The sequence below is a fragment of the Phasianus colchicus genome, chromosome 7, assembly GCF_987193195.1.
Source record: "Phasianus colchicus chromosome 7, bPhaCol1.hap1.1, whole genome shotgun sequence".
In the NCBI taxonomy this organism is placed as follows: Eukaryota; Metazoa; Chordata; class Aves; order Galliformes; family Phasianidae; genus Phasianus; species Phasianus colchicus.
This window is the reverse complement of record NC_143442.1, coordinates 18314314-18330654: the sequence shown is the minus strand read 5'-3', so window position 1 is coordinate 18330654 and position 16341 is coordinate 18314314. Positions and strand designations below refer to the sequence as shown.

The following is a 16341-nucleotide window of genomic DNA, read 5'->3' as shown; positions in this document are numbered from 1 at the left end:
TGGAATTGCTCAGCACTCTGTTTAGAAGCAGAATTTAAATACTTCTGAGGATGTAGGAAGGAAGGGATAGAGAAATTGAGAAATACGTGGTCAGAGAAATATAGAGAATAAAGTTACTGTTTCGGTATACTGGGGGCCTGGCTCTTGGGTGTCATTTGTGCCAACCCAAGTGTGTTTTCACTCAGTCTTCGTCCTACTGAATCTCTTCTACCTTTCACAGTAACCAAGACATCCATTAAGAAAGAAAGATAAGGCACTCAGAAATGGTCCCTACTGAACAACTGTCTTCTCCTCTGCAACACGGAAAAGCAATTCTGGGCCCAAGAACGCTTTCACAAGCTGTAAATTGAACTGACTCCATATAATAGAGTTGGAGTTGTTCTTAAACAGCTCCACATTTACTGTGGGTTCTGTCACTTCCATCACCAAGTCACAGCCAATGAAGCCTGTTGCCAGGAAAACTGCAATCTTCTCTAGAAGGACAAGAGAAGCTCCACAGCTGAAGGTGTGGGTGGGGATCGCTGTTGCTTTGCTCACACTGTGCCCACAGATTACTCAAGGGGAGGTTTCACCCTCTGGCAGGCTACTAACCACCCTTCAGTGCTGTGTTACTGGAGGACTGGAGCGCTACCGTTCCCACGGCTGCCACAGGAACACGTTTCTTACAGCTCACAGCTCCAAGATGCCACCCACACAAGGATTCTTCAGACAAAAAAAAAAAAAAAAAAAAAGGGCATCCCTGACTTTCCAGTGCTGTGTGGACTGACTGCTGATGACTCTATTCAGTGTGACAAGGACAGTTGGTGGCATATGGCACTACTGCAAATGCTCACACAAGAACACTCCTACGGCCAGGTAACAGCTTGCTCTCACAGCAGCACGTACACATGGAGCTGCAGAGGCAGCTCCCACTGTACCCTCCGCAAACCACGAGCTGAGAGAATCTGAACTGTTCATGTATGATTTACATCAACCTGCTTCTTTTTGGAAATGCAATTATTGTATTATTGTTAAGTATGCACGTGGAACTAACACCCAATGTCTCTCTCTAAATGAAGCTGGCACATAATTATGGCTACATAAGTTAAGGCGCTCAGAGCTTGATCTCACCTTTCAATTTGCATTCCCAGCTCTTATCCACACACTTTTTCCATAACTTATGCCACAAAGGAGCAAGTTCAGCACTGGTAACTTTCCAAGGCATTACATGAGATTCAGCTAGTGATAAGCGTTTCTCATAACAGAACTGATTTCTGCATGCAGTTTTCCTGTGTCAATCCCAAACAGAAAAGCTCTCCAGTACTGCTCTCCTGCTCTCAGAAAGGTCAGGCTAGTTCAGCCCTCTAAGTCAGCCCAAACACACTGTCACTCAGGCAAGAGTGAAATCTTTGGCCCAAGTTACAAAAGCTGCCAAATAAACCCCCTAGATATACAAGACCTATCAGTGATACAGAGATTTTTTCTATTCCAGATTCCACAACCTATCCTGCAAGCTACACAAGACACATGCGTATACATTTACAGACACCATCCTTGTAGAAAAAAAGTTGTCCCTTAGTGATCTCAAAAGTTAGCTACTCTAAGACCATCAGCTGTTGGGTAACACATTCACTATTTACCCATAATCTCACTCTGCCTGGCTTTTCTTTGGCTAAGTAGGGTGGCTTTTAGCTGTAAATACCACAGAAATGAATTAAGAGTTCTGAACAGTTATGTTCATCTGTTTAAAGAACTATCATTTTTAGACAATTTTTTTCTTCTAAAATACAAAAGTGACATTCTCTCAGCTAGAGAGACAGAAATGCTACTGTTGAAGCACATTAATTTCTCTCCTAATCAGTCCTTACTTGAAAAACAATAACATTTGCTTCTGAAATAATATTTCATCTGTGACTTGGCTTTAGAAAAAAATGCCTTAGTACATTATATATTCAGGATCATGTTATGAACTTTCCTGTACATCTCCACAGAAAAATGAAGTTTAAGTAAAACACTTAGGAAATCCACATGAGAGAGGAGTACAAAATAATATAACAGCATACTTCACAAGGAAAGAACATACAAAATCACTGCAGACTACCATGTACATAAGTATATGCCGCAACAAATATTTATGATTTCTTTATATGCAATTTTTTAATGAAATCATAGAATCATAAAATCATTTGAGTCAGTACAGACACCTAAAGGTCACCTAGTCCAACTCCCCTGCAATGAACAGGGACACCACAGCTAGATCAGGTTGCTCAGAGCCTGGTCCAGCCTAACTTTGAATGTTTCTAAGGAAGGGCATACATCACCTCCTCCGGGCAAGCTGTTCCTGTGCCTCACCACCTGAATTGTGAAAAAAAGTCCTTCCTTATATTCAATATAAATCTCCCATCTTTTGGTTTGAAACTGTTTCCCCTTGTCCTATTACAACAGACCCTGCTAAAGAGTCTTTCCCCTTCTTTCTTATAGACACCCTTTAGTTACTGAAAGGCTGAAATTATTTGGAATCAAAACAAGCTTGGGAAAAAAAGATTAAAACTAACTAGGATTCACTTCCTAATTTATACAGGCTTCTTTTGTTGCTGCTGACATTTTTTACCTAACACTTCTTTCCCAACTGGCAAAAAGCATAACTGGCTTTAAGCCAGCTGTAACTCATCTGCTTGACCAGTGTGTGATAAAGCTGATGTTTGCTTATGGCAATATTTGCCAAGTGTCTTGATTTGGAGCACATAAAACTTGCCTTAGATGTGTGACTTCCCACACTGAAGGAGTGACATTACACCCGTGCCGGAGGGCTCAGCCTTATAATTAATCAACTCTTTGAAAGAAACTGGTGTTTTTTGGGTTTTTTTTTTTTTTTTTTTTGCAAGTTCAATGTCTATCAGTTCTCTTTTAAGAAAAACATGTAAACGTATTAAGTAGATTTAGGTTTTTGTGCTCTTTCCATGCAGATTAAGTATTACTATGCTAGATTCAGCTAGCATGAAAATATGACTCAGATACTAGAAACAATAGAGTCTAGCCAGAAAAAGAAACCTGCGTAGATAATCAGTTTGAAGAGCAATTGGATTCTGAGAAATAATCCTTAGAAGCAAACTTTTGAAGGTAAAATATAACTTCCTCAAGAAACCATAAGAATCTTTAGCTTCCAATAATTAAGCATACTCAAGAAAACGTGCTATTAAAATGGACCATCCCAGAATGAGAAAGGCAAGGAAAATGGTTTAAGCACTCAATTGGCTTTTATCTTTATCCCTCCATTTCTGATCTCTGTCAAGCTATACAGCTAAAGACTGTGCTATAAAGACAATTTCCTTACATGCTTTCACAGAACTTTGTAAGAGTACTGGGCTTCTCCTGGTTGCGTCTTTGTCGAAACCAACGCTGAATGCTGCGTACATCCCAGTCCAGCTGTTTGGAGAGGCCCTCCAGCCTCTTCTCATCCGGATGCTATACAACAGAGATGGATAAAAAATTATTTTCTCCAATTACAGTAATGTTAAGTTTAAAGCTGATTTAACTTCCTTCCAACGACTTAGAGGCTATCTGTAATACGTATGGATACATCAAAATAAAATGCCTATGACAGAAATCTCTGCTGACACATCCACATCAAAATATGCTTACAGTGGCTATTATTAATGTGGAAGGCTGACATGCTGTAATATTGCATATGGGTTCTTACTAAAGAATTTACAGAGGGTAGCAGATTGAAAACTTGCACGAAACTTGGAAAACAGTGATAAGCAGGGATAAAGTGATATATACTTTTGGAGCAGTGGGGATTACAAACACTGCCTTGCCTTCCATATGCTTTGTCTGTTCCATCTTCTGTCCTGTTGACAGTTACAGTAGTGAAGATTGTTTGACTGACATGGAAAGAAGAGGATACAACCCATGTTTTTTGCATAATAATGTTAAAAAATGAGGTCATTAAAGTGACAAATACAGATGGAATATCACCTTGGAAACAGGGAGAGAGGTTTTTTTCCTGTAAAATTAGCTACACAGTTATTCTCCAAAGTAGCAAATATGAAACTTGACTTTCATTTGAATGGTAATGGCTCTGCAAAGCAGGGGCAAGACAAATAAAATAGGTCTGTCCTTGACTACTCTACAGAAAAGAGTAGCACAGGCCATGTTTCAGTTTTCTAGCTTTTCCCTCTAGGTTCAAAAGGCACAAATCACAATGCAAACAGCTACGAGACCAGAAAACCACCAGCGCCCTGCACTCAAGCAGTTGCCCTGGAAGGATTAGCTTTAAAATTTCATAGAAAACACAGTAAGGCATCTCATCATCTGTTATTTATTCAAATTAAAAAACAAACAAACCTTTGTGGAAATTTCTAAAAGGAAAAAAGGGAGGAAGCAAAATAAAAAGGTAAGTGGCTATATGGCACCCGGGAAGTACTTCTGTAAATTTTTTTAATTAAAAGCTCACAAAGATGCACAACTGCTAAAGCTGGCATACCAACAATCATAATGTTTGCATGTTCTGATTTTAGCTGTAAAAATGCAGCACAGCAGTTAGTGTAATTTTGTTCAGATATATTTTACAGTGCCATGTCCTACTTTATTACATAAATACTGTACCTTTGTAATGGCTGTGAAAACTTTTTCCAGGATAGCATTAGGTTGAGCTTTCTGTGGTCCATTGGCTTGGACATTAAGGCCTAAGGCACATGGTTTAGCAATGAACCTACAAGAAACAGAAGAGTGAAAAAAGAAAGTAAGTGAAACCCTTCAGTTACCTATTTCATTACTGTTATCAATCAGTAATATGTGATAAATGTGCAAACATTATAAACCCGCAAAAAAAAAAAAAAAAACAACCCAAAACAATTGCCAGTCTAATAGCTTAAAAGCAAGTTCACACAAGTGATTGCATGACAAAGTAAGTAACAAGACTTTGAAGGATGAAGTGAACTCCACTACAGAGTGCATGATAGAGGATTTTCTTTCACACTGGGGAAAACAAAAAGTACACAAAAAAAAGCATGTGAGAAATGCCTCCCAGACAAGCACGACTACAAAAAGTGCAGGGCAGCTTGCAGAAACAAGGAGAACGTAGTATTCTCCTCCTTCAAACAGGGCCTTTTTCAGATTAGTTTCCAGAGCAGCTATTGCCTCATGACTTGTTTTGCACAGAGGAAATTCAAACAAATTTCTTAAAAGCAATAAGCATGAAGCTACCCAGTCAATATAATTTTCTGAACCATAAAGTTCAAATGACATAGAGCCCATGCCTCAGAGATTTTGCTGATGAAATAGATTCCCCCAATTCCTCTGCTATAGCATAAAGCTGTTGCAGATCCAAACATCAATCCATAAAATCATCCAGTTTCTAAACATCTATGTTGGAGACACCAAGTTTATAGAGACTTAATTACAAAATTTACAAAGCTCAACATTACATTTAAGAAGTAAACCATTTGTAACTATGAGTCCCATTCTTGAATGCCCATAAGAACTACAAAGTCTTTGTATAGAGAAATAGTAGAGGAATCAGAAACATCATTTCAACAGCACAAAAGATGGCAGCCACAACATCACAGCAAAGCAAGCGCAGATATATTGAATCTAACAATTTCTTTGAAAAGAAAGGGAAAGATACTCTCAGAGAAACATGTCAGTATTTATCCCTATCCTATGCTCACAAGCAGAGACTACTGTAAGACTGTGAGACTATAAAAAGTCTCCCAGTTTGAAAAATATACAGGAAAACTTGAATTGGAATAATTAAGAATGGTACTTAAATCATATTGAAATATTACATGTCTGCTTATGTATAAACTCCTCAGGCACATTGTTTTGTTCTATATTTCTGTGGTGCCCCAATCCATACAGCTGAAAGAGAATTCTAGGGTAAAATAAGGTTTTCTGACTTCTAACAAGTGGTGGTGGCTGCAGTGCTAACTGAAGTGAGAACTGGATCCTACTGTCCTCTGAAATCATTAGGTTCTTGATTTCATTCTAAAGATTCCACTTTAAGACTCCATTTGCCACAGAGAGAAAAAAACAAAAACAAGTAGTTCAGAAGTAGGTCTACATTTATGCACCTGAATATGACCATGAGCTCTTTAAAAATATGATATTCTTACACATTCAAGCACCATTGTATGCACTGTTCTGAAGTAAAAGTGCTGCCTCTACACACTTAAGACGGCAGAGCTGATTAAGAAGAAACTTCAGCTCTGCACTTGTACATAAACCAGAATTTGTATAACAGCTAAATAAGAAACATGAAGATTTTGTGTCCCTTGTACTTTAATATACTTTTATTAAAATCAAAGGAACAGTTTTTGTCTAAAACAAAAAAGCCAGCAAGAATTGTACTCTCTAGTTCAGTGTGACATAATCAAATCAAATCAGTGCTGGCCATTGTTACCAGATAACCACAGAGGTGCAGCTGAAGAAGCTAATGAAACACACAGAGTTTGATATCAGAAGTTTACTTTTTAATTTTAATTTTTAATTCCTCCAGCCACGTAATAGTTACTAAGATTCCCAGTCTTTTTATGTCCATGTTTTGTATAGAAAAATATCTTATAAAACAAGAAGCGAGTTTAAGACAGACTGTAAAGAGAACATCACTCAGTGCTCAAGCTAATTTCACAAAGCTCTACAAGGAAATATGTATTAGTAGAGACAAGGCAGAGAAGTGATGTAGGTGGAAAAAAAATAAGTAAAGACAACTTCATCAGCTTCATGTATTCAATAAAGAATCCAATTTTGACTGTCAACATCAACGGCAATGTCAAAAAACATTCACTAAATAAGTACAAATAAAGGTTTAAAAATTATTTCAGATGGATTTTGTGGGCACTTGAAAAGTCAGTCTCCTCTGAAATGAGATGGTGTAGATAAGTGTGGACATCTCTGTGTAAAAAAAAAAAAAAAAAAGCCTCTCAACTCTTCTAGTGTGAGAAGTGAGAGAAACGTGAGGTAACAGAACTCCAGTAGAAAGGCAGTTCCCTAAAGATGGTAATTTAAAAAGTTTTAAATTTGCTCCAGTCAAAAGGAGGTAGGAGTTCCCACTAGAAACACTCTCCTGGAAGCAATTTCAACAGGCTTCACACTGAGCTGATCTTCATTTAAATTTAAACCCAGCTGCTGGATTTGCTTAAACGCCATTCTGAAAACATGCCTGGCTATTGACTAGTCTAAATAAACATAGGACAAAGACAGATAAAATATGAGATTTTTTTAGTTTTGCTGTGAAAACTTCTTTTCAAACTCTGCAGTATTAATAGTTTCAATGTAACCCTGAAAAACAGGTTAGAATTCAATCAATAGAATCTCTAATTTCCTATCATTATCATAATTCTCACTAATCATTTTCTATAACTATTCAAGTTAGTTCATAACAATACAAAAGCAGCATTCGATATATGCAGAAACTGAGTGTTTTGTCAAATGTTGTCCTATTTAAAAGCATTATTCATTTTTTCCATTTCTGCATTACTGTGGTCTTTAATTCCCTAAGCAGAAATCCATGGGACATTTATTGCATAAGGTATTGCAATTAAAGGGAGGAAGTATCGTGGAAGAGTAAGAAGAACAGAACTGAACAATGCCTGCTTTCCTCTTCACACATAAATCCAAGAAAACACCTCAGCAATCTCTCTTTCAACTTATTGCAGTAAAGCTGAATTGAAAGCCCGTATTCAATTACACAGAAATTAAAAGGAAGAACATTTTTTGCCAAATGCAGTCCCATCTATTCTGGATCTACAAATGAAATAACACAAATAAGGGAATTAAACTCAGAATTCAAGAACTTTTTCAAAGGCAGCCTCCTCATCCATTGTTTAAACCCATATTTAAAAGCAAACCAAACCCCCAAAAGCCAAAGAGAACCATTCAGATAACACAGGTTACTACAGAGTACCCAGGCAGAAAATGCTCAGCCCTTGCTGGCCAATAAATACCGTGCTATTGCAAGATGACAGGCATTTGTTATCACCATGTAGCTCTCGAAGGCAGCCACTGGTTTCCATTTTGGATTCTGCTTGTATTTCTCAACTCAAGTATTCTCAGCAGTGACAGCAAGGCCTCATGATCCATACATGTAAATTTGATCAAGTACCACACTGGTTCTTCCATTTATCTCTTTAGCAAATGTCCTTTTTACAAACCCAGCTGCTGTTATGACAGACGAACAAGTGGACAAACTGGGAAAAAAAAAAAAAAAAAGACAACCAGAACACAGACCTGTTGGAGTGCACCCAGAGGAAGGCCACAAAAACAATGCACAGAACAGCGCACTTCTCCTGCAAGCACAGGCTGAGAGAGCTGGGGCTCTTCAGCCTGGAGAAGAGAAGGCTCTGAGCTGACCTTAGAGTGGCCCCTTTTAGATACTGGAAGAACTACAGGAAAAAAAGGGGACAGACTCTTTAGCAGGGTCTGTGGTGACAGAAAAAGGGGAAATGGTTTCAAGCTCAAAGAGATTTAGGTTAGACATAAAAAAAACCTATACAGTGAGGGTGGTGAAGCGCTGTGGTTGATGCACCATCCCTAGAGACTTTCAAGGCGAGGCTGGATGAGGACCCTGGGCAGCCTGATTTAGCTGTGGTGTCTCTGTTCACTGCAGGGGAGTTGGACTACATGGCCTTCAGTGCTCCCTTCCAACTCTAAGTATTTCTAAAAAGCCAAACATCGAACTAATTTGGCTCTGGTGGAGGAAGTTATAGCTACTGCTTGCAGTAGTTATAGTGGGCATGATACTGTGCAATAAAAGGTCAGAAATTCCACCCATCCTTCTGTCCCAGATAAAACAAAAGCCCAAACATTCACACTCTTCAGAAACTGTTCTCAGTGCTCTACACAAGAGTGCAGTTTCTCATATTCAAAAAGTCACAGCTCAGTAATACACTGGTTCCACCCTCTGCATCCTCCAAATCCTGTGAAAACTTTAGAAATCTGAATGAGCCAGATTCGTAATAAACACAGACCTTCCTGGACACACAAACTGGAAACAGTGTGAGCATCATAAATCAAATAACCTCAATAAAAGAGTAAGGGAAATGCTTCCAATGATTCACAGTTGCTTCTATGCTCCTTTACTGCATATTTCAGCCTTACTAATTAATTACCACAACCCTTTGAGATGCTGTTCACCTTGACAAATTGTGTCATTTTAAACTCAGAATTAACCAGACATTTTAGAATTGACCTTTATAACACTATAACACAATGGAAAGCACAGCAATGACAGCAGAGTAGCAAAGTCCTAGGCTGCAGCAAATGAGGATTTGCTCAAATGCAACAGCCATGGGCACAGAAATAAAGGAAAGGAACTGCTTACCTTCAGAAGGCCTCAGCTAGGCAGGGTTCTCCAAGAAGTTACCCTTCCTCCACTGCCAACCCTTAAATGAAGTCTGGGAAAGGGTGGAGCTCAGGGGCATTACATGCACCTGAGCACCGCTGGATTGGCCCTGCCTTCCCACCAGGTGCTCAATCACTGGTTCAGGCTGTGACAGCATTTCTGCTACGGCCTTCATTATCCTTTGAGGCTGATATTCATCAGCACGAACAAAGTTTGCATTACACAGATAGTTTTTAAAAGCATCACATGAAGCAGTATTTTTTTTTTAGTGGCTTTGCATTTTACGACAAATCAGAGTCCTACTGTTATGTGCAGTTCTTGCCTCAAATCCTGCCAAACCAGCATAGAGTAAGACTGTAGACACTTGGGACAAATGCTCTCACTCCATGCAACTGTATGGCAAGTTTCATGCCACAAACTTGATTCAAACTCTCGTCAACTTAAATAAAACATGAGTATATCTAGACAATTAACTATTACTAGATTTTGGAGGTAATTCAATAACACCAATGGACACACTGAGATGGTGGAGGTGAGGGAGGGGAAGGGGTCAAAAATAAAGTATAGAGACACATCTTTGAATTCTAGGAATAGCCTGCATTTATAGTTGGCAAACCTAAATTATAAATCAGCTCTTGTGAGGCCCCATCTGGAGTACTATATGCAGGCTTGGGGCCCCCAGCACAAGAAAAAGAAGGAGCTTTTGGTACGAGTCTAGAGGAGGGCCACTAAAATGATCAGAGGGCCGGAGCACCTTTTCTATGAGGAAAGGTTGAAGGAAGTTGGCTTGTTTAGCTTGGAGAAGAGAAGGCTCTGGAGAGACCTCATTGTGGCCTTCCAATACTTGAAGGGAGAGTATAAACAGGAGGGGGAAAGACTGTTTAAGAGGGTGGATAGTGATAGGAGAAGGGGGAATGGTTTTAAACTGAGTCAGGGGAGGTTTAGGTTAGATATTAGGAGGAAGTTTTTCACACGGAAGGTGGTGAAGCACTGAAACAAGTTGCCCAAGGAGGTTGTGGATGCCCCATCCCTGGAGGCATTCAAGGCCAGGCTGGATGTGGCTCCGGGCAGCCTGGTCTAGTGGTTGACAACCCTGCACATAGCAGGGGGTTGAAACTAGATGATCATTGTGGTCCTTTCCAACCCAGGCCATTCTGTGATTCTATGATTGTTAGGAACTGAACTGGAAGAAGTCTTACTAGACACCAGACCCAGGAATAACTGCTAAGAAAATAACCTTAGAACTTTTTTCAGTTGATAGACTCCTCCTGTCAGATGACAAAGCTGCCCTTTTACTTACGGGCAATATATTTTGAATGCTGCTGTATGCATTAAGGTTTCTGAAAGCTGTTCAATTTTTAAATTTAAATCTTTCAAGCTAACTGCACCAAGACAAGTGACCTGTCTGCTTCACAACCTTGAAACCTCTCCCATGGACTGAAAGCAAAAAATAAATTCATTTCCATTTCTAACATAATACTGTCATTTCTCAGGTTTGCATCAGCTCTCTTGTTTCTCCCGAGTTTTGTTAAAGCAGTGACTTCTTCTGTCTAGATGTAACACATTTAATGACTCTGGAAAATCTTCACACAGGTTACAAAACACTTTTCCCCTGACATGTTTCAAGCACAGAAAGCAGGCTTCTTCCCTCACCTGAACAGTTTTATTTTGTAGCCAGCTTCACTACGGAAGCCCACAAGCAGATTTTAATCAGTACCAGTCAGAAGAGCAAAGTTAGCATTGGCCAGGGTTGGAAGAGACCTCAAGGATCATGAATCTCCAAGCCCCCCTGCCACATGCAGGGCCACCAACTTTCACATTTAATACTAGACCAGGCTGCCCAGGACCCCATCCAATCTGGCCTTGAACACCTCTAGGGATGGGGCATGCACAACCTCTCTGGGCAGCCTGCTCCAGCACCTCACCACTCTCTGTAAAGAATTTCCCCTGACATCCAGCCTAAATCTCCCCTCCCTCAACTTACAACCATTTCCCCTTGTCCTGCTGTTATCTACCCTTTCAAAGAGTTGATTCCCCTCCTGTTTGTAGGCTCCCTTTAGGTACTGAAAGTACGCAATGAGGTCACCACACAGCCTTCTTTTGTCCAGGCTGAACAAGCCCAACTCCCTCAGCCTGTCTTCATAGGGGAGGTGCTCCTGTCCCCTGATCATCTTCCTGGCCCTCCTCTGGACCCTCTCCAACAACTCTCTGTCTTTCTTGTACTGGGGGCTCCACACCTGGACATGGTACTCCAGATAGGGCCCCACAAGAGCAGAGCAGAGGGGGACAATCACCTCCCTGTCCCTGCTGGCCACCCCTCTTCTGATGCAGCCCAGGATACCAAGTTTGAATCTCCCCTTCCTTTGCAGAGGTGACATCTTCATGGACAAATTCGGAAAAGCAACGGTGAATCAAAACTATGCAGGACATCTCTGAGCCATCTCCAAGGAAAACGAACTCTAGTTTGAGCTAAGTGGTAAACTCTGCCAACCTGCATGTAGCATCTGTATGAATCTAGAAAAAACTCACTTGAGCACAGGTACAGTTCAAGTGGTGCTTGCATAAAAGACTGCTGATACTGCTAACACAAGCCAACCGTGATCTCCATAATAAAAAAAAGAAGCAAGCTATTGCTACAATTTAAAGATATACATCAAATCTTTTTTTTTTTCCCTATTAGTATATTTATAAATATCCAAGAATGCAGCTGTAACACGCAAAAATGCCTCTGTACTAAATATGTGCCCAACTTAGTTTTGAAGAGTTAGGCACTCTTTTTGAAAGTGATGTGAAACAGATTTTCCCAGCTCATCTTCATGCTCTCTAAGCACAAACCATTCCAGAGATTTATGATTGCAATTGTCTAACTTGTTAGACATTGCAGTTTTTAAATGGCAATCTAAATCAATTCCAACTACAAGAACTAGTGAGAAAAGAGGCTTGCCTCTGAGCAGACAATCCACAGATTACTGCTGCAACATACCAACAACAGCAGAGTTTTTGTTCTTTTTGTACAGCTGACCTATTTAATTCAGAAGTTACCTGCATTAGTAATTAAAACAAACAACAAACACAAAATGCAGAAAATCTTAATAGTCCTTGGATAAATTCATTGTCTAGGCCACAGAATCACAGGATCATAGGGGTTGAAAAGGAACTCTGGAGATCAAGTCCAAGCCCCTTGCCGAAGGAGGTTTCTTTCAGTAGGTCACACAGGAAAGCATCCAGGCAGATCTTGGGTATCTCCAGAGAAGGAGATCTACACAGCAACACCTCTGGGCAGCCTGTTCCAGTGCTCTGTCACTCTCAAAGTAAAGAAGTTTTTCCTCCCGTTCAGATGGAACCTCCGAAGTTCCAATCTGTGCCTGTTGCCCTTTGTCCCATTGCTGACAGCCACTGAAAAGAGCTTGGTCCCAGTCTGAGTAGTCACTTCAATATATCACGCCCAGAATTGAATTTTCTTTATGTTTGTCAACACATTCTGCTACAGAAGCACCACTAGGATGCAAGGCCTGCAGCAGATAAAGAGCTCTGAATCAGTTAACCTTAACTTCTCTGTTTAGCTAATGGGAGCCAACTTTTTCAGAGACGATCTATTCCCAAGCCTCCTGAAGTGACTTCAGAACAACAGATGTATGCCTTTCATCTAAGAGATGTGATGCATTCTCTTCATGTTAGAGATGCGTTACTCATTATTGATGCAGCATCATTATTCCATCTCTCCCATCAAATTATATAAAGCACTGCACTGTGGAATCCACATATGTTTATAAAAAAACAAACACTAAATAGCTTGCAGGAACATTCAGATTACTGAATGATTTAGGTTTTGTCTCTCTTTGGCTCAAATTACTAGAAAGCATTTATGCTTACTAAAGGGAAAAACATGATTAATGAATAATTTTTTTTCCTCCAAAGTTCTGAAAATTTTTTGTTGATGTTTCTACCTGAGAAACTTTCTCAACAAGCATGCATGCTTTCAGCCTTAGCATTTCTAATAAATATGGTAAAATTCATTTTAAAAAGCTTAGAAAACAAAACCAAACCATCAATGACAAGTGTCCTGTTACTTCTTAACTATGGAGCTGGAAAGCTATTTGTTCACCCCTCATAACAAGAGCCAAAGCCAACATCCTACTGGCAGCAGCAAAGGCACCTATACATCCTTTGGATGCTAGGGAGTGCTGGCAGCAGACCAGCAAGCTGATGAGGGCCAGTGGAGCTAATGGCATGGAATGAGAAACCGCTTATCTAAACTAAGGAAGCACAATCAAAACTTCTCAAGTGCAGGTCTTTGCTAGTAGCTAGCAGAGAGGGCTAGAAGCAGATGAATTACTGTGTGTGTGCTGTGTCGGGCTTCCTCTGCCAGCTGGACACCTCTCTGCAATGCCAGTTGCTAGGACTGCTGCACTGTGGCCACATCAGTTAAGCTACGGTACCACTCCTGTGAGTTCTGCTTTTTGAAAGAAAAGATTGACATGGTCAAACTTACAACTAGAACTTGATTTCTTCTTTAATAAACAGTTCCAGATACAGCTGCCATAAATAGGAGGGCAGCCATATACTGGAGTACTGTGTTGGTTTGGAGGTGAGCTAGGGATACCAACTAGGATCTTTCACAGAAACTATTAAAAAACAATAAATTAGTGTGAAAATTCCATTCCAGATTGGTAAATTTCCCATTAAATCCTTCTAGAAGAGTCAGAACAAACCAGAGAAATGCTTTAGTTAAAGTTGAAAGCACCATTCCTGCTCAAAACCACACTGATCAGGGCTGGGCTTGCTGGGATTCGCTTTCCCCAGCGAGGGTGCAGCCAAGGTCACTCCTGGTGCCACAGGAGGGTGAGCAGCCTGGAAGATTCTTCCTGACTGTTTTCTGCCACCCAGTTTTATCCATTTCTACCACTGAACGGGTTACTTCCGTACCAGAGATGAGAGCTGAGAAATATACCCAGGGCAGCAGCTCTGGAAACATGCTGTCAATTTATTTCACCGTGGCTCTGTACCTGCAGCAGTCAACCTCACTCAGTGCAGTGGGCAGCGCTGGCTGCAACTGGGGCCTTGGCAAGCTGTCCTGCACACACCTCTCATCCCACCCACCCTTACATGTGTGGGTCAGGGGCTGAGTACAAAAATCTCACATTAACATTAGAGGTAATTAGACATGAATGCCAGAAGTAAGAATATCCTTCTTAGTTTAAAGATGGATTGAAAAGGCAGGCTTAAGAAGAGCTGTCTGCCTGTAACGCTTGAAGCTACATTAACAGATACATCGAGTGGTTGAGTAAAACTGCATCTCAGCTTGCAGAAGCAACACTTCACCTTCAAAAAATGTCCTGGTAATTTTTTAGAGAGGAAAATTTGGTCACAGTAATCTGGTTGGGGGCAATAAGGAACTCAAGGCCTGCAGTTCCAAGTGCACTTCCACAGAAGAGAAAGCAGGACATTTCTCAACAGTTTTGGGGAAAAATAGTTGTAATGAGAAATGACAGAAATAATAATAAAAAGGAGTAGCTGCATTTCAGCTTGCAGGTCTACGGTTTTTGCTTTGCAGTGCTAAGACATTATTTTAAGTAAATAAAACAAGTTATTGTCATCACTCAACAACTTTTTTTTTTTTTTTTTTTTTTGAGCTCACATTTAAATTTTCTGGTTTCTTTTTTTGACTGAACATAAATGTCTAAAAATCATCATTCCACACTGCATAACATAAAAAAAAAAAATACCTTTTTTTTTTTTTTCTGAGATTTTGCTCCAATCTCAAAAAGCCCTGACCAGTAAAATCAATTTGGCTTTGCACTCCTCCTAGCTCCCATCCCAACCTCCTGGCCAGACCCTGCTGGTCACAGTCCTCCTGCTACTCTCTGTTCACACACACTATTATTTTTCCATTCCACTGAGCCACCAAACTAATTTAATCACTTTTCTGATGTCCGAAAAGGCTCAGGAAAACTCTAGCTCAACATGTGGATTAGCTCATCAACAAGCCTGACTAGAGCAGAGTTTTCAGTCACAGACATGGGTAAGTTCTAGTACCACCTCTACTAGCAGCGTACCAGTTGCTTGTCCAGTTAGTAACCAACAACAGAAATGAGACAAACTCATCCAACAGCTCACAAACAGAATTAGCCTCAGCCCGTGTTTTCTAAACATGGAAGCATTAAAAAAAAAAGTGTTATTCGCATATACATGCATAAAGCTCAAAGCATTTTAGTTTCTTCGGCAGCTGTGAGACTGAAAGACTGAATTGTAGAAAAAGTGCATACTCCAAAATAATGGAAATCTCTCCAGAAAGCAAGAACTATACAAATGTAGAGAAAGGTCACAAATAAATATTTTTCCAGCCATCTGTCTAATGCCTGCAATATCTAAAAATACTTTTGTCACTGTAACTTTCCAAGCATGGATTAGGCAGAGGGAGAAGAGAGGGAAAGGGAAGATGCGCTGCAATCTCACACACTACTTAGAGACAAGGCCACCTCTCAGCAGACCTCAGCAGGCACTACCAAGGCTCTAAATGGTACAGATGATACAATTACTGAATATATCACTCCTTGCAACATATGCAACCCTTCTTGCATATGTTGAAATAAGGACACAAAAGTCAAGGTCAGTGTTAAAATTCAAGTCTCTGAAATTCTAGCCCACTGCTAGGGGTCAATGGAGAAAAAAAAAAACATTCTCCAAATATTTAAAACAATGGACATAGAAAATGGAAGGGAGAAATACAGTAGAAAGGGAACACGGCTACTTTATTTTTAGCAGTCACAGTAGGTTACCCTAATCAAATTAGGTTATTAGGGTGACCTACTCTTTTAAGTTGCAAGACCCTGCAACATCATTTTATCTTTTACTCAGATCACATTGTCAACATGTGAATGAGAAAGACAAACCAAAATCTGTGAGTAATACTGGCATCTACATTGAAGCTGCAGCCAAGGCATACCATCCACCAGCCTCCTGACACATGAACATACTCAGTGCAGCTTCCCTTCATCCTCCAAGGCAACTTCTAAGAT

The 16341-nt window shown here is 40.1% G+C and overlaps 1 protein-coding gene across 2 annotated transcripts in view; it reads right to left on the bottom strand.

Moving 5' to 3' along the window:
• CERS6 (ceramide synthase 6) overlaps positions 1-16341 on the bottom strand; it is a 123672-nt gene that overhangs the window by 81469 nt on the left and 25862 nt on the right. For both annotated transcript variants that reach the window (XM_031599521.2, XM_090143959.1), the window contains 2 exons: positions 4588-4693; positions 3314-3444 (listed from right to left, as the gene is read on the bottom strand). In XM_031599521.2, coding sequence (XP_031455381.2) covers positions 3314-3444; positions 4588-4693 — 237 coding nt within the window. The remainder of the gene's footprint in view (positions 1-3313; positions 3445-4587; positions 4694-16341) is intronic.